Here is a 24144-nt window from a genome sequence, read left to right on the forward strand (position 1 = left end):
TTCAAAAGTCAAAGTCATGTTGACTGTTTTCTTTGACTATCGCGGTGTTGTGCACTCGGAATTCTTGCCGGAAGGTCAAACGGTAAATAAGGAATATTATTTGAGTGTTATGCGGCGTTTAAGAGAGCAAATCCGACCAAAAAGGCCAGATTTGTGGAAAGAAAATTCTTGGATTTTGCACCATGATAATGCACCTTCGCACAAGGCCATCATTGTGAACGAATTTTTAACCAAACACTCAACAAATACCATCGAGCAACCACCATATTCACCAGATATGGCTCCAGCCGACTTTTTTCTTTTTCCTAAACTCAAATTACCACTTCGTGGCACCCGTTTTCAATCGGTAGAAGACATAAAAGAGAATTCGCGGCGAGAACTGACCTCAATTCCGGAAACAGCGTTTAAAAAATGTTTTGATGATTGGATTATTCGTTGGCGTAAGTGTATCGTTTCTAAAGGAGCATATTTTGAAGGTGATAAAATAAATTTGGATGAATAACAAACAGTTTGTGTATTATTGATTTTTTCCTGCTACTTTCTTGACAGAGTAGTATATATTATTTTATATATAAGAATTTGACCTCAATCAGCCTGGCGGTAAACAAGTTTAGGCCTCAGGTGGTGCACGCAAACTCAAACAATACCTATTCACTTTTGTCTTGATCAAATCCCCGAGTTGTATGTATCGGAGAAGAGAGATAGTGGAGGGAATTCCAAGTCACAGCAGTTCGCATGATGAATGATTTGGCGAATCGTAAGGGCGACCATGTACGGGTGGAATCACTGCCCACTATAATTACTAACTTCATTTCGGGTTAATGTAATCAAATAGGTGCTTTTGAAAATCTTTCAAATTTTGATATCATATTTTTGATAGGGAACATTGTGATAATTGTCATAGAAATGATTTAACAAAAATAAGGAGCGGCGCGAAAATTTAATAAACAAGAAGTTTTGTTTATGTGAGGGTCTTCTGTAGACTACAGAACCTGAAAACGGTTTTTGTTTAATGAGATGCATCGTTTTCTATCGTCAACACTATTGACATTGCACCCCGTGTGAGATGAAGTGAAATATGTATGTAATATTTTCTGAAGATTTAATTAAAGGATGCTTCGCTTACTTATTAATTTTACAGCCGCCAACCCTAATTGGATATTTTATCAAAAGATGCGGGAATGCTCAATATAGGACAATGTCACAAGATGACACAGAATGCGAAGAATTATTTTGGGACCTACTTTTATTATCTACTTGTGAAGACTTATTATCACATATACGGCATTGAAAACATTATCGTTGGTATTATTTTTAATTTATATATATCTTCCTACTCTTCGGGTTTTATTCTATCAATCAATCAATATATTTATTTTGGTGAATATGTATTTTTTGACGAAGCGCGTTGCTTTTGAGTTTTATGTTGGCATTTGACGAAGCATGTTGCTGATAATATCTACTCTCTGTTTTTTTACTCTTATTGGCGACGGGCCTGTTACCTGTCTATTTGAATCTCAATTCCATCATAAAGTCATACAGCTGAACGTGGCTTTTCAGTCTTTTTGAGACTGGTGGCTATGTCTACATAGCAAGTATATGTATGTATGTACTTGGAGAAAATATTGAAGTAGTACATTTTTAATTTTTTGATAAATCAGAGAGGGACATCGTAACACACTGCAAAAAAGAACATTACAACTTTATAATATAAATTTAATATTACCTATAATAAAATGTATGAGTATAATAGTGCCTTGTGCTCATTAAATTATGAATAGATTCTTCATAGATGAAGTTTATTACGCACGCTAATTACAAAGGTTTATATTTGTCTGTAGGTATGTATATATTTTAAATATAATATCTATTTTATAGGTACCTCTTATACCTAGGTGACTTTGGTACATGATATCGCATAGTAGCTTGATTTTAAGTAACTTATGTGAGTCAAGACTTCAAAAATAAGAGAAGACCAACTCTTTATCTTTGCCTGAGGACATCGTAGAAAGTGACTTAAATTTACAAGGCATTGGATTGAGACAGGCGACTAACTGTAAAAACATATCCAAATTTTTTCAAGGCCTAAAAAGTATCATATATTATGACACCAATAAATGGAAAGGCTTCTTAACTTAGGATGCTTCTTAGACAATGGGCTTTTCTCTCTCAACTCTATCATGAAATTATACAACTTAATGTGGCCTTCATCTCAGGCTCCCTTAGGCGATCAAGTCGTGATTTGTGTATAGTTTTTCTTATAAACAAAGTTATAAGAAAGATAGATAAATAATTTACGATAAGAATAACTGTTATTTACATTTTATGTGAACAAAAAAAAAAGCAAAAACCTAGGACAGAATATGTCGTCTCTATTCTTGACAACGGGAAATAGGCGTGATTTTATGACGAATATTTAGTAATTAAAATCATAATATATAAAACTAAATAAAATGTACATTTAAAAAAAGGAAAAATAACACGGCATGTTCATTTTAATTTATTTATTTAGATGAATTTAGCGTAATCGCCGAGCAAAGGTTACATTTTAACTGCTGGTCAAGGACATCGAATTTATTATGTTTATCTCGTTTCTTGTACCCACGGAATATTTTGACTGTCTGGTATCATTATCAATTACGCTATAATTGAAAAAGGTAAAAAAAAACAACAATTTTGGCAAACCAATCGGGAAAGGAATTCACCGTGGCAATGTCGTCACTGTATTAGAAACATTTGCACTAGACACTTTGTAGAAAAAATATTAATCATTTATTTTACATTTATATGATACTTTATATGAAACTATAGCTATTAAAAAGCATTAGCTTTTGCGCGTATCAACTAAATACCGGCTTTGCCCATTCTGTAAAAATAAAAGAAATGTCGATAGTTTTATTTCGTTTTATAAAAATCTACTTACGACTTATATACATACATATATTTAATTACGTCTTTACCACTTATGGGGCAGATAGAGTCAGTCTCGCATAGACTGAAAGGCCACGTTCAACTGCGTGGCTTAATGATGGTATTGCGATTCAAATAGGTAGTGACAGATTGCTAATATCAGAATCCCATGTTTGTTAGCCTAGCCTCTTGTCTATATTTACATTTATATTATATAATTCTTAATAATTATATAAAAGAGGACAGTGACTGAATGACTGACACATACCAACACTGCTGGGTCTGACTTGAACTTAGCATTTAGATGCCAAAATCGGGCGCTGATTGAGAAAAAGTGCTGTTTCAGTGACAGGTTGCTACCCTAGCGCCGACAAGAAGAATCCCAAGTTTATTAGCCGTTCCCTTAGTTGCCTTTTACGCCATCCTTGGGAAAGACATCGTCCTATTCACAAGAGCCGGAAACCACACGGTAGTTTATTATAGTAGTCAATAGACCTTACAGTGCATGATTTTTGTGAGATTATGTAAAAGTTACGACTGACATTATATGATGTATGTCAAGTTCGTGTATCTTGATACTTATTTTTCGTTAAATATGCATAACTGTCTCTGCTATTGACCTTCAACTTCCGAATGTTACGTCATAATGGCTGTGTGTGGTTGCACATCGGTAAGTTAGCGATTTTAAAATCGATTATCGACGTTATTATATCGATTATAAATTTGTAACATTACTTACTAGGTATTTTAATTGCGCAACGATACTTATTTAATAAGCGTTGGTTGGTAAATACTTTATTGCCGATATATTGTGAGTTTGGTAGGTGTTATTTTAAGGTAATGTGTGAGGTCAAGGTCACGGGTGCGATTACCAGTCAGGTCAAGTTGGAAAAGCAAAATGATTCATCTGTTGCCTGACTAGCAGATTTCTTTAGAGAATACACTTAACTTGGGATTCTTCTTATAGGCGATGGGCGAGCAACCTGACACTATTTGAATCTCATCTTGATATTGACGTGATTACAGGACTGAATGAATGAACCCCCTTAACCTTACCGTAACGGTTAGCATTGTTAGCATTCAAACTAATGCAAGAAATTCGAATTTTGGAAGTAATAAAATTATTTTTTTCCTTTTTTCAAATTACCGTCCGTTTTTCCCTATAATACCATACTTATTTGTTCTTACATACAATCGCGTCTATATCCATTACCGGGTAGACAGAGCCAACAGTCTTCCAAACACTGAAAGGCCACGTTCAGCTGTATGGCTTAACAATAGAATTAAGATTCCAATAGTGACAGATCGCAAGTCTATTGCCTACAACAATTGAATTTGCTTATATCAATTTGTTTTGTTTCAGATTTGGATACCTTCTTCAATCGTCAACGTTAAAAATGCTGTAAATGAAACTGTAACACCACAACAATGGAAGTGACCCCACCACGGGTTCTTGGGCGCGCCCACCTGTCCCACCTGCCCCAGAGACCGCCAGTCAACCTCAGTTTCCAAGATCTCACTTATACTGTCCATAATGGAAAAAGTAAGTTCTTTTTTTTGCCATTTTTTCAAACGGTGGTTCCTTTTCCGTGTTGGCTGCACGCCTTTGGAATAAATTGCCTCTTCATATAAAATTGTACCCTTCTTCTAATTCCTTCAGAAGTAAGCTTAATAAATTATTTCTCGAGTCTTGAATTGGTTATGAATTGACACAGAAGGTCCCCGGGTTCGAATCCCAGTCAGGGCATGATGAGAGACGAACTTTATCTGATTGGCCCGGGTCTTGGATGTTTATCTTTACAAGTATTTGTTATAAAATATAGTATCGTTGATGAGATAGTATCTTGTTACACACAGTTTTAACTGAAATTGCTTAGATTTAATAGATTAAGCTGAAAGTAGATATCCGCTAAAGTTTTTTTTTAAATCCCACGAGAGCTAAGTCATGCAAAAGCTTCTTTACTTATAAAGAAAGAACGTACAGCTATACCTGGATATAAGCGTTTAATTATTATGAAATTGTAGTCGCTATTAGCGATTATAAACAGCTGTTAACGAACTAACAATAGCTATAGCAATTACTGTCAATCGATCTTTCAAGATTATTGGTTGCGCAGGCGCGTCTTTATACTGATTGTCGCGTCGAGGGCAACTTGATTAGAGAAATGTTTGTTTTTAATTATAAGTTTAATTTATTTACTCAAACACATTTTGCTATATTTTTTGTCTGTAACGAATTAACTTATACATACATATATATAGTCACGTCTATATCCCTTACGGGGTAGACAGAGCCAACAGTGTTGAAAAGACTGATAGGCCACGTTCAGCTTTTGGCTTGATGATAGAATTGAGGTTCATATAGTGACAGGTTGCTAGCCCATCGCCTCAAAGAAGAATCCCAAGTTTATAAGCCTATCCCTTAGTCGCCTTTTACGATATGGGAAAGAGAAGGAGTGGTCCTTTTCCTTTTTTTTTATTGGTGCCGGGAACCACTCGGCATTTATACACAATTTCTAAATTTCACACATTTCCGATATAAACTTCTATTATATATTTCGTTTCATTGCTTATCCACCCTTTTCATTAGAGGAATCGAACCTAGGACTCACAGTGGTCAAACTTGATAAGACTTACGCCACTTCTGTCAAGGCTCTTTCACATGTATTGCAAAGAATTAGTTAACAGAAACCGACATTGATGCAAACCGAGCTTGCAGCGGTAATTGCAACTTGAGAATATTGGTCAATCTTTAGAAAGCAAGGAGCTGAATAGTGCTGTTATATCGATACTCGACGCAATTACTCGATAGTTCAAGAATATATTATTTTGTTACTTTGTTAGTAGATAGTTGGAGTATGTATTCTATTGTGCTGAGCTAGAAATTTTAAGAAAGTGACCGTGCTGATGTTACCTTGTTACTCGACGTGATTCCTTGACAGTTAAAGGATTTATTATATTTGTTGCCTTGTTAGTCGATAGTCAACTTAGTCGGAATAATTCCACATTTTTTATCTTTAAGCGTATAGTATAGTTAACAAAACATGTAGGTAATATCAACAAACAAAAAATAAACAGTTTTTAATTCGAGCGTTGCTGTTTATTTCACATTTTTATTATCTTTCTGATTTTCTTGTACAAATTGTGAGTTTAAACCCATTTGTTCAGAAATTACAGAAAACATTATAGATCTTAAAGAATAAAGTTTATCAGTACCAAAAGCAAGGGATTTTACAATTATTTCCTTTTCATAATATGTTTTGACACGTACAATGGATAGTTTAATTTCAACATTGGGTATTGTGTATAAACACGATTGTAATGTATGATATGGCTTACTGTACGAGTATTGTATGGCGTGAATATAAATCTATATGTTAATAAGTATAAAGAGGTACAAACATGCATTATTACCAACCCAAATATAAATTCTATATTTTTATACTATAGTTTATTGAAAAGTCCCCAAGAATTTATGTATTGTATCACGTGTTCTATAACATTGAACATTAACTTTTTGTAAAATGAGGCCACAGATGTGCGATATATCTTGTTATCAATATTTTTTTAGTACGGACGTCCGCTAACATAGCTGTTAAAACTAGTAAAAATAATGAATAATAGTTAATTTAGAACTGGGAACAATCTAGACTAAATACGAAAAGATCTCGTTAGTTCTCAAAATATACTTTATATCTCGATAAAATTTCGAGAAAGCGGACTTGAGTCTTATAATTGGTTTCTGCATTAAACAAGTTAAATTTAAGAAAAAAGTTTTTTACATTAGTTTTTTGTATAAATCACAAGTAACTAGTATCGACTCTTAACATCACTAGTGCAGTGTAGCGGTTAGTACGTCTGCACGTGACTTCCTACGGCCTAAATACAGACCAGTCGAGCACGTGAATGCACTAAAAGTGAGCTTGTTTTGGTCGTGGCTTAACTTAGTTTGTCTGTCTTCGATTTTAGTCAGGTCAGTTAACTCTGCGCAACCTGGTCTCACGGTTTTATGATTTCGGGTTGTAATATTATATAGTACGGGACAAATTACGCAGATTGAGTTGGCCTCGAAGTAAGTTCGAGACTTGTGTATCGAGATACTAACACAACGATACTATATTTTATAATAATCCAGTAACCAATCGTGAAACGAAAATAAATCATGGGTTTGGGTTCACAGTCGTAAACCAAGTTCATCTCCTGAGCAGTCAGAAGAAATCAGTATTTAAGTTAGTGGAAAACATATCGGAGCGGTTTTTTTTCGATACGTACAAAACTAGTTACAAATGTTCATTTTGAGCATGAGATTCGAACTTGCAACAAATGAACGTTTTCTATTTATAAACAGTTGCTAGGTCAACGAACTGTAATTAAAAATTAAACAGTACCTAGTAGTTAATTTGTATTCATCCTGCATAAATGTGTGTTACATTAACTCTTTTGTTATAGTATGGTTCCGTGGTCAGTAAAAGTAAACCTAAAAATAATTTAAAAAAAAAGTGTGAGTGCCAGCTGTATTACCCACTTCTAGTATAGGTCGTAAAAATCGACTAAGGCAAAGTCTTTCCCTTAAAATCTCATACATTATTAAGGAACGTTCGCAAGATACAATATGTCACATCGGCTCTCTCTTTCAACACTTCGGATTTCATTGAAGATAGAAAGAGAGAGATTATAAGACGTTATAAAGTTATCTAATCTACATATCTATCTTTCTAATATTGATTTGTTTAAATCTTCAAAAGAGTAAGCTTGGTCCTATGCGTATATTTAGCCTTTTCTTGCCTTTCGAATACTGGTTAGCCTTGTGGTACGCCTTTCTGCTTATCGGCCTTCAAGTGTAGTGTACATTAAAAATAGCAATGTTCAATTTAGTTTATGTCGAAATACTTCAATGCACTTAATAAATAGCTCCTTACTTAAGACGTCCTTTGAAAATTGCACATACATACATATAATTATTTCTATATCCCTTGCGAGGTACGACAGTCCCAATAGTCTTGTAAAGACTGATAAGTCACGTTCAGCTTTTTTAAGTTTGGCTTAATTTTAATTGAAATATAAAAAATGTCCATCGCCTAAAAGAAGAATCCTAAGTTTATAAGCCCATCACTTAATCACCTTTTACGACATATATGTGAAAGAGTGAAGTGGTCCTATTCTTTTTACTGTTGGTACCGGGAACCACACGGTTTGAAAATTGTAATGAAAGAGATTACGGAATATAGCGATTTTAATCAAGAATTTTTTGGTTAATTTATTTAATTTACTTATTTTAGAAAGCACGATAAATAGATTACATATTGCGAAACGAAAAGTATTATTAACAGAAGCAATATTATTGAAAGATCGGTTTAAGAATAGCTAAGACGTGTGAATGAAGGGAAATAATGTATGCAGATAAGTAATATATTTACAAGTGAAAACATGTTAATTTATAGTGTGTGATAGCCGCTTCACTTCTTAAGCTGATAAATTTCATCATAAAACCACCCAGCTGAACATTAGCCTATCAGTATTTCCGAGATATGATCTCTGTCTACCCAGCAAGGGATAAAGATATGATTTATGTATGTATGTGTGTTTATTATTTATCAGAAGCATCGCCCGCGTGAATTTGGCGCAAACTACAAAACAATACAGGCTTTTCGCAAATCCCACAGGAACTATAGTTTTTCCGAGACGAAATGTACCCTATGTCCTTTTCCAGACTCTTAATTATATAAACGCAATAATTCAGAATTACGCATTAATTTCAAGTAGATTAGTTCAGTAAATTAGTAGTAGTAGTAGTCTCTGCCTACCCCTCTGGGAAAGAGGCGTGATTTTATGTATGTATGTATTAGTTCAGTAGATCACGCGTGAAGCGTTAACAAAAAAACAAACTTATTTTCACATTTATAACAAGTTCGGATGTACTCAATAGCTTATAGCTTTCAGTTTCTGAAGGCAACGTGTAATTTGTATGACAAGTGACGAAATCGTTATTGGAACTCGCGAAACACCTTTGCTCTGTGTTATTCACTCGTATGTAGTCTGCAGCGCTCTGTGCCGGCACAGCATTGGTTCGAGTTGAATTATTAAGAATGTAACTCGGTAGTATCATGTGTTTTTAGTCTAAGATCCCAAGTTCACAATAGTTATGAAAAATTAAATACTTACAGAAGAATCGTAATTTGCATACTATGTTTTTTTTTCACCATACCAGCATGGAAGCTCTGTCAAGGTGTAAATATATTTCTGTAAATATCTTATATATAAAATTCTCGTGTCACAATGTTCGATTCCGTACTCCTCTGAAACGGCTTGACCGATTCTCATGAAATTTTGTGTACATGTTGAACTAAGAACTAAGTTAAACTTGTAGGTCTAAGAACCGGCCAACATCTTTTTTTCATACCCCTTACTGATAAGGGTCGTCCACCCTTAAACCTTTTTTTAAAATAGAAATAACTTATAAATTATTTACATGGCAAAACAACGTCGATCCAGTAACACCCCTTGCTATTTATTTTTTCAATATTTTTAATGTACAAAATTGACCCTTCTACAGATTTATTATATGTATAGATTAAGATGTCTTACACTAAAATATCTTCTCATATGAAAAGCTAGCTCTTGTCGGTGGAGTTAAGTGTAAATATATGTACTAAGCAAGTTTAATTATTTCAACCACAATTTAGTTTACAAGCTTCCCGACTATAGAAAAGGCGACGACTCCATCCTTGACCGCCATCCGATACCAGCCGAGGCTGAGAGCGCGACCAAACTGGTATGGGACTCAAAATGCCACTCGAAATAAAATTGATTTCAAGGTTACGTATGTATGTTTTGCCGTGTGGTCCCCGGCATCAATAGAAAAAACAATAGGAACACTCCATCTCTTTCCCATGGATGTCGTAAAAGGCGACTAAGGGATAGGGTTATAAACTTGGGATTCTTTTTTGAGGCGACTAGGGCTAGAAACCTGTTACTTTATATGAATCTCAATTCTATCATTAAGCCAAACAGCTGAACAGCTTAGTATTTTCAAGACTGTTGGCTCTGTCTACCCCGCAAGGGGTTCAACGTTCAGCTGTTTGGCGTTATGATAGAATTGAGATTCAAATAGTGACAGGTTGCTAGCTCATCGCCTAAAAGCAAAACTATAAGAAAATCTCTGTACATTTTTGTTGGTATTTATTACTATAGTTACCAATAAATAAATAAACAACTCTATATAGATTTAAAATCACAAAGAAGTCACATCGTAAAAATATAGCATAATAAGGCTTTTATGTTACCTATAATTGGATTTTATTACATGTTTCCTTTTGATTGACTAGGTTAGGTATACGATTACAATGTTGTTTATAGTAAGTATACAATGTTGAAGTACATAATTATATCATTTGCTTTTTGTTATTGTTTTATTTCTGCAATAAGTATTTATTGTAGCTAAATGCCAACATTTATTAATTCATCATAAAATTTTACAGTATTCTTTTTACAATTTATAATTAGTATCATTAATGGCTTTTATATTTTTTTTAATGTTATTCGCAAATAATATTACTTGTTATTCGAAATTCTTATAATCGGATTTAAAAAAAAATGTGATATAAAAATACAAAATAATAAAATTGAATTAAAAAAAATATATTGGATATGAGTTCGACGAAAAAAAAATTAATAATATTCAAGATGTAAAATCAAAGGCAAAATAGTACCTAAATTTCAAATATAGAATCCTCCGCTATATCTACATATGCGCTAATATTTACTCGGTATCTACCTAGTATTTAAACATAGTTAATTGAGAGTAAGTACACCGCTAGTACTTAGAACAATTACGAGGCAAAAGCAATACTAGATCTGACATTGAGCTGTATAAGTCCATATTGCCATGAATAAGTTTATAATTGACTGGTATACTTCATTGGAATACGTTATCTAGTGTAATTTATCGATAAATTTAAAGATTATGATCGAATTAAAAAAATATAAGTTATATTTTGACGATTTATTATTTTTTAAATACAACAAGTGGACATAATGCAAATACCTTTAGAAAATGTCAAATGGGTAAATATACCAATTTAATTTAAGACGAAAAAAATTTACAAATGAATCACAAATGTGTGCAACTAAGTACCTGGTAGATTAACCTATGAATTACTTTATTCATCATCTCCAAGTTGCCACCCTTCCCATATAAAGAAGTCTCTCTACAGTATTATTAAAAGTTCTTCTGGATAGAACAATTTTATTTAAGACATCACTATAATGTATTTGGAATTATATTTGACAAACTGTGACTAGAAATTTCTTCCGGCCTACTGGAAGAAATTTCTAGTAACGAAAGGAAAATTTACATATACCTTTATCTAATGAAACACGTTATTCGCTACAGACTAATTTTTTTTTCTTAGCCCGCACAGTGTTTCTTCAAAACGATAAGAGATGGCGCTACCATTAGCTAATTACATCATCACTACTCATCATCACTACATAGTATAAAACAAAGTCGCCCATTTTGTCTGTAGTCCCTTCGTATGCATAAAACTTTAAAACTACGCAACGGATTTTGATGCGGTTTTCACTAATAGAAAGAGTATTTTCTCCGACAGGTTTTTATATATAATTGAAATACATTGAAACTATATTAGCTGAGTTATAGCGATTTATGTCCAAGAAGTCAGAAAAAAAATCTAATTGAAGATTGCATTTGTGCGTGCGCCGCTTATACCGTTGGATACAAGTAAGAACAATGTATAGCAAAAACATTGGTCTTTATTAGTTCTACAAAAAAGTCCGCGATGACATATATCCAGCTTTTTTATTTAAGTCACAAAAACTACTTTTCTGTATTAAAAAAACATTTAATTCGTTGGGTGATGTTTAACTGGTGATATAACCAATAATACATATATCCTTATCAAAATAAGTAAGTTCATCATCACGAGCATTTAATTTAGATTATTTTTGCAGTTTACAGTGTGTTATTTAGACATATAGTTTAGGAGATATCACGATATTAGTATTGCGGCACGGTACGGGCCGGCCGCGGCGGCGGGGGCAGCGTCCCTATAAAAACGGTACATAAAAAATAAATAATATTAAAAAGTAGGTAATACGACTTTGATCTATACATATAAGACAAAAAAAAATCTGTACATTACTTAAATATTTTTTCCAAAAACTGATAGGGGGGGGCGATCAAAGAAGAGTCACAGAAACCAAAAAACATTTTAATATTTTAAACGCGGTTAAGGGAAAGAGAAGTTATTGTGAATTGAAAATTAGTATCCAATATGTGTTGGTGCGTTGACTGTATTTGTCGAAGTAGCGGGATACACGCAAACGAAGTTGCGCGGGTCAGCTAGTATTTTGATACAACATTATTACACTTTATTTTTAATTTTGTTTTAATTTTGTTTTAGGTTCTAAACTAATCCTTCGGGGAATAACGGGAGAGTTCCGCTCGGGGCAGCTGACCGCGATCCTGGGCCCTTCAGGGGCGGGGAAGAGCACTCTACTCAACATATTAGCGGGGTATAGGTAAGATTTCTATATTTCACTTCATTTCATACCGCCTCTGTGGCGCAGCGGTAGTGCGCTTGTCTGTGACACTGGAGTTTCCGGGTTCGAATCCCGGTCAGGGCATGATGAGAAACGAACTTTCTCGTATAGGTCTGGGTCTCGGATGTTTATCTATTTAAGTATTTATTATAAAATATAGTATCGTTGAGTTGGTATTATATCTCGTAGCACAAGTTTCGAACTTACTACGAGGCTAATTCAATCTGTGTAAAAAAATACCGTATATCGTGTAGCTATCGTATTCGGCAATCATTCTAATTCTAAAATTACCATATTCAAATTAACAATTTTTATTCATTATTATAGGATATTTCATATCGCTTAATAATTGTCAAATCTTTTGGTTTCACAACATTGGTTGACGTCAAAAAAATTACTTAAAACTGAGTTTACTGCGGCTTCCAACTACTGCACTAATAATGTATGTATATCAGAGTTAGCAACAAGAAGAAACAATATGTAAATTCCTATTGCTAGCTAATTGCAGATGACGTGCGGTGTCATTATAGGGGAATTAATTTTTTGCTTACAACTGACAGACTTACACACCTTGATATAAGGTCAAAGATCCGTATATACAACCAGCACGTGAACAATTATATATAGTCGTGTTTAAATTACCGTCCGCGGTATAATTTCTATAATGCGATGTGTATTTTTCATTTAAAATGTTGTTGATATATAATTATATGTGCCGTGTGGTTACCGGCGCTAAAAAATAGGACCACTCCATCTCTTTCCCGTGAATGTCGTAAAGGCGACTAAGGGATAGGCTTGTAAACTTGGGATTATTTTTGTAGGCAATGAGCTAGCAACCTGTCACTATTTGATTCTCAATTCTATCATCAATACATCCCTTATGGGGTAGACAGAGCCAAAACCAAAGTGTATTGAATTAACTAAAAGGTCACGTTTAGCTGTATAGCTTAATTAAGTAATTTAGATTCAAATAGTGACAAGTTGCTATTTATCCTTTCTTTTAGTCAGTTAATCAGTCGGTCTTTTTCCTTAATCAGATTATTTGGGTTACACGAATGTGTCGTGAAGTTTCTGCCAGGTACTTACAAGTTAGTTAGTTAGTTACCAAGTCCCAGTCAGGTTAAAGATCAACCTATTTACCACTATTATATTGCAGTAAATTAAACTCTTTACATAAATTGTGTGTGAGTACTTTATTACATTGTATCATTTAATTTCCCGTTTAATTGTAATTATGAAGTAGCGGATTGGAAACAATACAATGGTTAACTAAGTATATAGTCATTAGTGTTTAATTGCATACTACTAAGGTATGGGCCCGGCCTTTCCTGGAATGTGTAACAGGATATACATACATACATATGGTCACGTATATATCCCTTGCGGGGTAGACAGAGCCAATAGTCTTGAAAAGAATGTCAGGCCACATTCAGCTATTTGGCTTAATGATAGAATTGAGATTCAAATAGTGACAGGTTGCTAGCCCATCGCCTAAAAGAGAATCCCAAGTTTGTAAGCCTATCCCTTAGCCGTCTTTTACGACATTCATTGGAAAGAGATGGAGTGGTACTATACTTTTTTGTATTGGTGCCGGGAACCACACGGCAACAGGATATATTAGTATAAAAATAAATACACTAAATGTATTGCGCTACATAATTAGTTAAGGATTTACCTTTTTTTACATATTTTGGCAATAAGAATTTACAGAGGGATTTTAGAAATGCCGCCTCTGTATGTTTTTTTAAACCAAACAACAGATTTTGATGTATTTTTCACAGTTATTTATTCCCAATAAAGTGCCGTGTGGTTACCGGCACCAATTAAAAAACCCACTTCTTCTCTTTCCCATGGCCGTTGTAAAAAGCGACTAAGGGCGACTAACTTATGAACTTGGGATTCTTCTTTTAGGGGATGGGCTAGCAACCTGTAACTATTTGAATCTCAATTCTATCATCAATACTTAGCTCAATACAATAACTGACCGTGGCCTATCAGTCATTATAACACTGTTGACTCTGTTTACCCCGCAAGGAATATAGACGTAATTATATGTGTGTAGTGCTGTGCGGTTTCCGGCACCAATACAAAAAAGAAAAGGACCACTCCATCTCATTCCCATGGATGTCGTAAAAGGCAACTAAGGGATAGGCTTACATACTTGGGATTCTTTTTAAGGCGATGGGTTAACAACCTGTCACTATTTGAATCACAATTCTATTATCAATACCTTGGCTAAATACAATAACTGACCGCGTGGCCTATCAGTCATTTTAACACTGTTGACTCTGTCTACCCCGCAAGGGATATAGACGTGATAACATGTGTGTATGTAAAAAATCTAAAATAAGTATCTATTTCGGTCACTTATTTAAAAATATTCACGGCTTCGCTATCGTTCGTCACTACCAAAACAAGACGTTTTATTTAACTCCACGCGTATACTGGAGCATGTAAATTGCCTCTTATATTCAAATTGCCTGACCTTTGCCTACTTCTTGTGGTACAATGTGCCTAGCATGTTTAATACGAGACCCGGTTTAGCGTTTTGGGTAATCCGATTGTAGTTTTAACGGTAATAGCAACCAATTAATTCGAAATATACCGTGTAAACTGTTTTACTTTCTATATTTAAGTTGGCAGTTCTGTTTTTTGCGCGTCTGTGAATGTACGAGTATGTTTGTAATACTTACTTATTTTAGTAAAAATAAAAACATTCTTGATGTCACTTAATTGTAAAAAAAGCAAAAGGTTCCTAAAACAAATGCCCTTTCATGCAGCCGAGTTAATTTTATTTATATTTTTAAATACATTTAATCGCTCTTTATATATATTTTTAGTTCTGTTAAGTACACTGATCGCCGTTTATAAAGACTAGTTAGGTTATTTCACAATTCATAATTAAAGAGCGGAAAAATCGATAGCGAAAAAATAATAGGTTATAAATAACATAAGGAACATGACGTGTAGATTACCGCCAAAAAGCCAGTATTTTTTCGTCCTTCATGGTACAGGCTAAGGTCAAAGACCATGCTGCCTAGTAGTCGGTACCTACGGTTTTTTTTTATTTTAATAGGAATATACATATAATTAGCTAGCATCCTTTTGCTCGGGTCTTCGTTTTCATGGGATTTTTTTAGTACCTATTTTTTTTATTGATTCTGGCCTAAAATCCTTACCCTCTCGTGGGTTAGGTTCGGATACCTATTTTTAAGTCGCCTATATTTCAGCCAAATATCGTTAAAATCCGTCTACAATTTTTTGAGTTTAGCCGTCACAAATAAAAATAAAAATCGGTCGAACACCTTTTCTCTTCATAATGAAGAATGGTTGCATTACAGGGTCACAGGCGCCGGAGGGCACATTCTGACCAATGGCGAGCCTCGGAACCTGAAGCAGTTCAGGAAGATGTCCAGGTACATCATGCAGGAGGACCTCCTCCAGCCCTTCATCACGGTCCAGGAGGCCATGATGATAGCCGCCGACCTTAAGCTGGGAGCTGCCATGTCTCAGCAGAAGAAACTTGTCGTGGTAAGTATTAAAAAAATAAAGAATCACCTCTTTACGTGGGTATACAGCAAATAGTCTTGAAAAGATTGAAAGACCATATAAGTTTGTTTATATAGTTTGGCGGCCTCTGTGGCGCAGCGGTTGTACGCTTGTCTGTGTCACTGGAGGTTTCCGGGTTCGAATCCCGGCCAGGGCATGATGAGAAAAGAACTTTTCTGATCAGCCTGGGTGTTGGATGTTATCTATATGTATAAGTAATTTATTATAAAATATAGTATCGTTGAGTTAGTATCTCGTAACACAAGTCTCGAACTTACTTCGAGGCTAACTCAATCTGTGTAATTTGTCCCGTATATATTTATTAATATTTAATTATTTATCTAGTTTAGCTGTATATTGTTATTCAAATTGACACAGGTGTAGCCCATAGACTTTTATGAGTTGTTAAGGATAAAGCCAACGGACTGAAACTAAGAATGCGTGGTGAAGATCGAAATAGAAGAAGTATTGGAGAGATTTAATAGGCTTTATATCTGTTCATGCATTTTGAAATAATAATATGTTACTGGTCATAAATAAAAAAAAACTAAATCTCAACTCTTCCTACCTGCTTAACCTAATTTAGAACTTTATATTATCGTTTAAACAATTAAATTATACCTACATTAAATAAAATCGGGTCTTATATGCTAACAATTGCTCTTCAACTTGACTTACGATCGTCACTTTTTTATTTGTGTTCAATTTTAAATTTATTTTTTATTTGTGGCCAGCTAAAAACACAAAAAGGTTGCTTATTTCCAGCCAATATCTGCTAGAGGCGTTTACAGAAAGGGTTTTTTTTTATTTTACATCCATAACAGAACTCAAGAAGTTTGTCAACCTTTATACTCTTAAGATTCAATATGACATAACGTGATTAACATACAATGGTGTTTACGTACATATTATTAACAATTTCCTATAAGTTGTACCTAAATCTTCCGCTTTCGTCTTTACTTGAGTTGTCAATACATGTCAAATGATGAATTATGATTATCATATGTCTGACATTATGCTAATAATTTCATCGTGTACACGTTCAAATCCCGCTGCGGTCATGGTATCAATAACTCATAGTAATATAGCTTCATTAGTTTGAATGACAACGGTGAGGGAAGTTCTAAGAGATCTGTGTATTCAGGAAATGGGATGTATCATCATCATCATCAACAGTTTGTTTGTTTGTAAACTCTTGTTTGCACACTAGCTGTGCCCGCGACTTCGTCCGCGTGGAATAGTTATTTTGGGCATCATTGAAGCCCTCAAGGCCTCAATTTTCCCCGTTTTTTTTTACACATTTTCCATTATTTCTTTGCTCCTTATAGTTGCAGCGTCATGTTTTATAGCCTTAAACCTTCCTCGATAAATTTTTCAATTCGAACCAGAAGTTCCTGAGATTAGAACGTCTAAACAAACAAAGAAACTCTTCAGCTTTATAATATTAGTATAGATTAATAAATTAAATAACACAATAAAGAGTTTCCACTTTTACATTGTGGATGCATATGCGCATCTTGAGTGAGTGAGTTACAAAAAACAGGAGGATATAAATAATAAGGCTAGTAACCTGGCACTATTTGAATCTCAATTCCATCATGGCATACTTTTCGAGACTGTTGGCTCTTTCTACCCCGCAAGGGATATAGACGTGACTGTTTGTATGTTTAAGATGTTCAAATTCGGACAAACTTTGCTTGCGCGATTTAAAAATCGCTATTGTTGGCTGGTAGCGTAGAGATAGAGATATTATGATCACATAGTCAAACGATAATGACACAACAATTTGAGAATAACCACAATTAATGTTCGTTTTCAGGTAGACGAGATAATCCAGTTGTTAAGGCTGACTAAGGCAATAAACACGACTACAGAGAGGCTCTCGGGAGGCGAGAGGAAGCGGTTGTCCATAGCCTTGGAGCTGCTGAACAACCCGCCTGTCATATTTCTAGATGAACCTACAACGTGAGTAATAGCATTGATGTTTGGATACACATCTTGCTGTTAATAAAGGTTTCGTAAAGATATTATTTATTTTTTATTGTTAAAAAAAGACTAGCTGTGCCCGCGACTTCGTCCGCGTGGAATAGTTATTTTAGGCATCATTTTGAGGAATAATTTTCCCCGTTTTTTTCACATTTTCCATTATTTTTTCGCTTCTTATAGTTGCAGCGTGATGATAAATAGCCTATAGCTTACCTCGATAAATGGTCTATTAAAAAAAAAAAATCAACTCGAACCAGTAGTTCCTGAGATAAGCGCGTTCAAACAATATGGAAAAAAATTGACGATCGGGTTTTTTTTCACTTTACGCAATTCCTTTTTTTTTTTTTTTTTTTATTTTTTTATTTTTTTTTTTTTATCTGTAGACTGTCCTCATATCAAGCGTAAACACCCACTATAGAAGATCATCGTCCAAACATCTTTGGGGAGGTCAATGTCCAACAGTTGATTGCTTTAGACAAAAATCTTCAATGCAATTATAAAGATGACGTACCTATATTTTTCGGCCTGTGTGATGCGCTTGTCTGCGACACCGAATGTCGGGTTCGAATCCCGGCCAGCGCATGATGAGAAATGAACTTTTTCCGATTGGACTGGGTCTTGGATGTCTATCTATATAAGCTTTTGTAATAAAATACCGTCGAGTTAGTATCTCGTAACAGAAGTCTTGAACTTACTTCGTGACTAACTCAGTCTAGGTAATCTGTCCCGCATATAGATACATACATACATATGGTCACGTCTATATCCCTTGCGGGGTAGACAGAGCCAACAGTCTCGAAAAGACTGAATGGCCACGTTCAACTATTTGGCTTAATGATAGAATTGAGATTCAAATAGTAACAGGTCGCTAGGTCATCGCCTAAAAAAGAATCCCAAGTTTGTAAACCTATCTCTTAGTCGCCTTTTACGACATCCACGGGAAAGAGATGGAGTGGTCCTATTCTTTTTGTATTGGTGCCGGGAACCACACGGCACACCGTATATACATATTAATTCATTTGTACAATATCTAATCTTCAATAATATCGAATCTCAAATCCATCATAAAGCCAAACAGCTGAACGTGGCCTATCAGTCTTTTCAAGACTGTTGGCTCTGTCTACCCCGCAAGGGATATAGACGTGACCATATGTATGTATGTATATCTATTAAATTTCAGCGGCCTAGACGATGTGGCGTCATCAACCTGCGTCTCGCTTCTCAAGCGGGTGGCCCGTGGGGGGAGAACGGTCGTGTGTTCATTACACACGCCCTCAGCGCGTCTGTTCGCAGAGTTCGACCACGTGTATGTGGTGGCTGATGGGCGGTGCGCCTACCAGGGCACAGCGGCCGGCGTCGTACCATTCTTGGCCGAGTTACAGCTACCCTGCCCGAGGACGTATAATCCTGCTGATTTTAGTAAGCTGTACTTTTTTTTTTTTGAGGTTATTTTCTATTGTTGATTGGTTCCCGGTAGCAATGGAAATAGGAATAGGACCACTCCATCTGTTTCACATGGATGTTGTAAAGGCAACTAAGGGTTAGGCTTGGGATTCTTCTTTAAGGCGACGGGCTATCAATCTGTCACTTTATATGAATCTCAATTCTATTAGTAAGCTGAGCGTGGCCTATCAGTGTTTTCAAGACTGTTGGCTCTGTCTGCCCCGCAAGGGATATAGACGTGATTGTATGTATGTATGTTGTGTGATGACAACGTCGAGTACCTACAATAAAATTTACTTAAGCCCAATTTCAATTTTGGGATATTCCCTAAAAGAATCCCAATAGAATTTAACGAATTCCCTTCAATTCCAGTAATAGAAGTCTCGAGCGGCGAGTACGGCCCTCACGCTGACAGAATGGTGGCGGCCGTAGAGAACGGCAGATGTCAAAAGTGGAGAAACTTCGCAGTTCCCGAAGTGAACTCTCAGGAGCTGGAGCTGGAGCAGCTGAACGCCGGGGGGGTGGAGTCGCACAGCTTCAAACACGGCAGCACGGCCTGCTTCCAGTTTTCCGTGCTGCTTAGAAGAATGCTCCTTCAGAATATTAGAAATAAGGTGTGTTTTGCTTTACTAGGTATTTTTATTATTAAACATGCTTTCGTTGTGTTTGTATCTGAAAATACGAGTCCCGAACTTACTTTGTGGCTAACTTAATCTGTCATTGACCTCTATTTATTGATTTATTTACTTAAATCTATATATATAAAAGCGAAAAACACTCACTTAGGAATCACGAAATCTACTGAGCCAATAATTATGAAATTTGGCAGGAAGGTAGATTTTAATTAGGAGGGATCCACTAAGAAAGGATTTTTGGAAATTCTATTCCTAAGGGAGTGAAATAGGGGTTGCAAGTTTGTATGAAACTTCGTCATTTTTAGTGTGGGTTACGCGGACGAAGTTGCGGGCAGCAGCTAGTTTATTATAATTATTGATTTCATCTCGACCATTTGGGAGAAGAAAGTAAGGGTAAAATAAACAGAATAGTGACCATGCTTAACGGAAAAATACCAAGTACGATTGATAGATCTTTATTAGTAGTCTGATGCCTTATCCATTCTTCCATTGACATTAAGATTTTTCATTTGCAAATCCGTGTGCCGTGTGGTTCCCTGTACTAATAGGACCACTCCATCTCCACACGTAAAAAGCGAATAAGGGATACTTGGGATTCTTTACTTTTTTTTTATTTGAATCTCAATTCTATCATTAAGACAAACAGCGGAACGTGGCCTTTCAGTCTTTTGAAGACCGATGACTTTGTCTGCCCCGAAAATGATATAGACATGATTAAATGTTATGTTATCGTATTGTTTCAGGATTACTTATGGTTAAGAGTGGGTCTACATTTGTTCCTGGGCTTTATAGTGGCTCTCATGTTCAATAAGATGGGCTATGATGCGTCTAAGACTATATTCAATTTCGGCTTCTGCTATGCTTGTATCATAGCCATGTTGTATATCCCCATGATGCCGGTGTTATTGGCTTGTGAGTATATTTAAATTTATTTAGTTTTTCTATCAATAACTGTATACCTAATAATGCAAACTCACGCGCTTGCATGTAAGTAGATAATTATAAACGTGGTTAATCCGCGTAAAAGAAGTACTCAGAGATCGTGGAAAGGTCAGGAGCGTCTTAAATCTATGAGCTAGCTTATAAAGATTGAAAAATTTGGATGTAGCAAAATATGTTTTCTGCAAAAGTGCCATGTTAAAAGATACATACATTCAGAAGGATGAAGAGAGTTATGAATGTGGATGAAGCGAAGGAAGTATGCAGAGATTAAGGCAAGTGGAAAGATGTAGTCTCTGCTCACCCCTCCGGGAATAATGATAGAATTGAAATTATATATATAGAATTAAATTCTATGTTTCATGCAGTCATTTCTTTTCTTCAGTTCCCAAAGAGGTGCAACTGGTGAAAAGAGAATACTTCAACCGGTGGTACGGTCTGAAAGCCTACTACGCGGCTCTGGTGGTCTCCCGGACCCCAGCCACCATATTCTTCAGCCTCATCTACCTGGGCATCACGTACCCCATCACCTCGCAGCCCATGGAGATCTCCAGGGTGCTGATGTTCACCAGCATCTGCATTCTTGTCGCCCTCATATCCGAATCCATGGGCACTGTCATATCGTCCACGTTGAGTGTAGTTGTAAGTGTTTTTTGTTGAACTTATGATCTCTGGAGTAAAATACCGAATTTGATCAATTAGGAATAAGTTTTTAAGCGCGGAGTCAGGGTCAGGAATAAAAGAACCGTAAGAGTCTGTGCGGAATTTTTTTCAAAATATGTGTTGTAGCGGTTCAAATAAGTATCAAATTAAAATATAAAAATCAACTCTTTAACGTTAAAATAATTTAAGGATATATATTTTTGTGCCGTGTGGTTCCCGGCACCAATACAAAAAAGAATAGGACCACTCCATCTCTTTCCCATGGATGTCGTAAAGGGCGACTATATAAGGGATAGGCTTACAAAGTTGGGATTCTTTTTAAGGCAATGGCCTAGCAACCTGTCACTATTTGAATCTCAATTCTATCATTAAGCCAATTAGCTGAACGTGGCCATTCAGTCTTTTCAAGACTGTTGGCTCTGTCTACCCCGCAAGGGATATAGACGTGACCATATGTATGTATGTATGTAATTTTTTCCTAAACTACCTCTCGTTTTTTACAATCCCGCATCGATCGTTTGCTTATTTTCAAATAGGTATAGTAAGCAAGAATTTCACAGACTTCAACAATAAAAATGTGCAAACAAATTCTTGTTTCACAGAATTCAGTATTTCTCGGTCCAGCCATGAGCGTGCCCCTCATGTTGTTGGCCGTCTACGGGATCGGTTACGGCGACCTGCCGGTTCCCCTCATCTGGAAGCTGGCCAGGTCCTGTTCCTTCCTGAGGTACGGCATCGAGGGTCTGGTCGTCGCCATCTACGGCCCCCCGAGGGAAGACTTGATATGCCCAGACCATGTGGACTATTGCGAGTATAAAAATGTTGCGTAAGTATTTGTTCTACATACATATATAAAATCACGCCTTTTTCCCATACGGGTAGGTAGAGACTACATCTTTCGACTTGCCACGATCTCTGCATCTTCTTTCTAATTGCCCTCATATCTTTTTGTTCTGTTGGTTAAAATGCCCTTTAAAAATACTAATCGAAGTCTTTTTGATTCTTATAAAATTATAATTTTTTTATAAAAATGTATATTCTTAACTGAGATATCGAATAACATTTTAGGGAAAATATTTTTTACAAGTTAAAACCTACACAGATAACTAAAATGTTATCTGTGTAGATAATCAATATGCGTAGGTACTTCTGTTACCGTCTAGTACAATTTAATCTATGCTGGTTACCCTTTTCATGATTATTCTTTCCTTTGGCTAATTGTAGGGATTTCTATTGGAAAAAGCATTAGGTACATAAACAACGGGATACATATATAGATACATAATAATTTATTTTTACAGAGGCTTCGTGAAGCTCATGGGAATGTCTGGGATATCTTTCTGGACAGACTTCGGAATCCTAGTATTGATACTGTTTACCATGAACCTGACCGGATACTACCTGTTACGGCAGAGGCTGTCTCCGAACTATGCCTTTAGGGCTATTAAAGTTATAGGCACCTTTGTTAAGAATAAAATGAGCGTTTCTCCCCATTAGATAATTTAGTTTTTAGATCCGAGTGAACTTTCCGAAATGACATAATCTAAAAAAAACCAAGCTTCAGTAAATTCTTTTTTCAAAAAATTTATATAAGTTAAAAAGGTTACAAATATATTTTTTTAAATAAACACAGCATTAGATAATTTAAGAGTAAATTGAATTATAATTGATATTTAATTATGGTAAGAGTTGTCCAAATTTCCCCAAAAATTATTAAGAATTACAAATGTAGACAATTTACAAGTAACTCTTTTTATAAGACTTTATATTAAATAAAAACGTACTTATATTTATTATGTGGGTCGAACCTGTAAGTACTTTTACAATGTAAATCTAGCGTACATTATATTCTTTTATAAATGAGTCCCACGTGGATTTGAATAATAGTATAATTTATATTATCGAGTACCTTATTATTTTAAGTCTGAAACATCACAAATAAATTAGGACAAGAAAGATTTAAAAAGGACTGAAATATCTATGCAAGTTTATTTGCAAATTAAGTATATATTATATTTTAAAAAATAATATTAGAGTATTTCATATAGATTTTAAAAGCCTCGCTGGTTTGGGCTGTGTCTCATTACTTACCCTAGTTGGGATATAATATCTTACCAATAATACTTAAGAGTATTTTTTATAAGGCGATATACTAACACTAACAAACAATAATCTTTATATAGAAGAGTCAGTATAGAAGAAAATAAGAAATATTACAAAAAAGGATTTATTCAATATTATTTTTCAAATCAAGAAAAACAGATTTTAATAAAAGTCCTCTATGAACTGAATCTTTGTCAAAACTTAGTCTTGTTAAAACAAATATTTTACTTTACCAGTGATTTTACTAATAAAAAATAAATAATATATTTTGTTTAATTATGTACATGACATGATAAATCTAATTTATTGCCTGTCCTTTCGCCGTCTAGGAGTTTGGGATACGATATTTTTGTAT

General features: G+C 35.1%; 1 protein-coding gene across 2 annotated transcripts in view; it reads left to right on the forward strand.

Moving 5' to 3' along the window:
- LOC106132822 (ATP-binding cassette sub-family G member 1) overlaps nt 1-24144 on the forward strand; it is a 36151-nt gene extending 12007 nt beyond the window's left edge. For both annotated transcript variants that reach the window (XM_013332357.2, XM_013332360.2), the window contains exons 2-11: nt 4274-4453; nt 12333-12450; nt 15813-16002; nt 17840-17985; nt 19187-19425; nt 19822-20063; nt 20828-20996; nt 21409-21665; nt 22289-22512; nt 22988-24144. In XM_013332357.2, coding sequence (XP_013187811.2) covers nt 4339-4453; nt 12333-12450; nt 15813-16002; nt 17840-17985; nt 19187-19425; nt 19822-20063; nt 20828-20996; nt 21409-21665; nt 22289-22512; nt 22988-23183 — 1896 coding nt within the window. In that variant the 5' untranslated portion in view covers nt 4274-4338 and the 3' untranslated portion in view covers nt 23184-24144. The remainder of the gene's footprint in view (nt 1-4273; nt 4454-12332; nt 12451-15812; nt 16003-17839; nt 17986-19186; nt 19426-19821; nt 20064-20827; nt 20997-21408; nt 21666-22288; nt 22513-22987) is intronic.

Source organism: Amyelois transitella, chromosome 14 (assembly GCF_032362555.1).
Source record: "Amyelois transitella isolate CPQ chromosome 14, ilAmyTran1.1, whole genome shotgun sequence".
In the NCBI taxonomy this organism is placed as follows: domain Eukaryota; kingdom Metazoa; phylum Arthropoda; class Insecta; order Lepidoptera; family Pyralidae; genus Amyelois; species Amyelois transitella.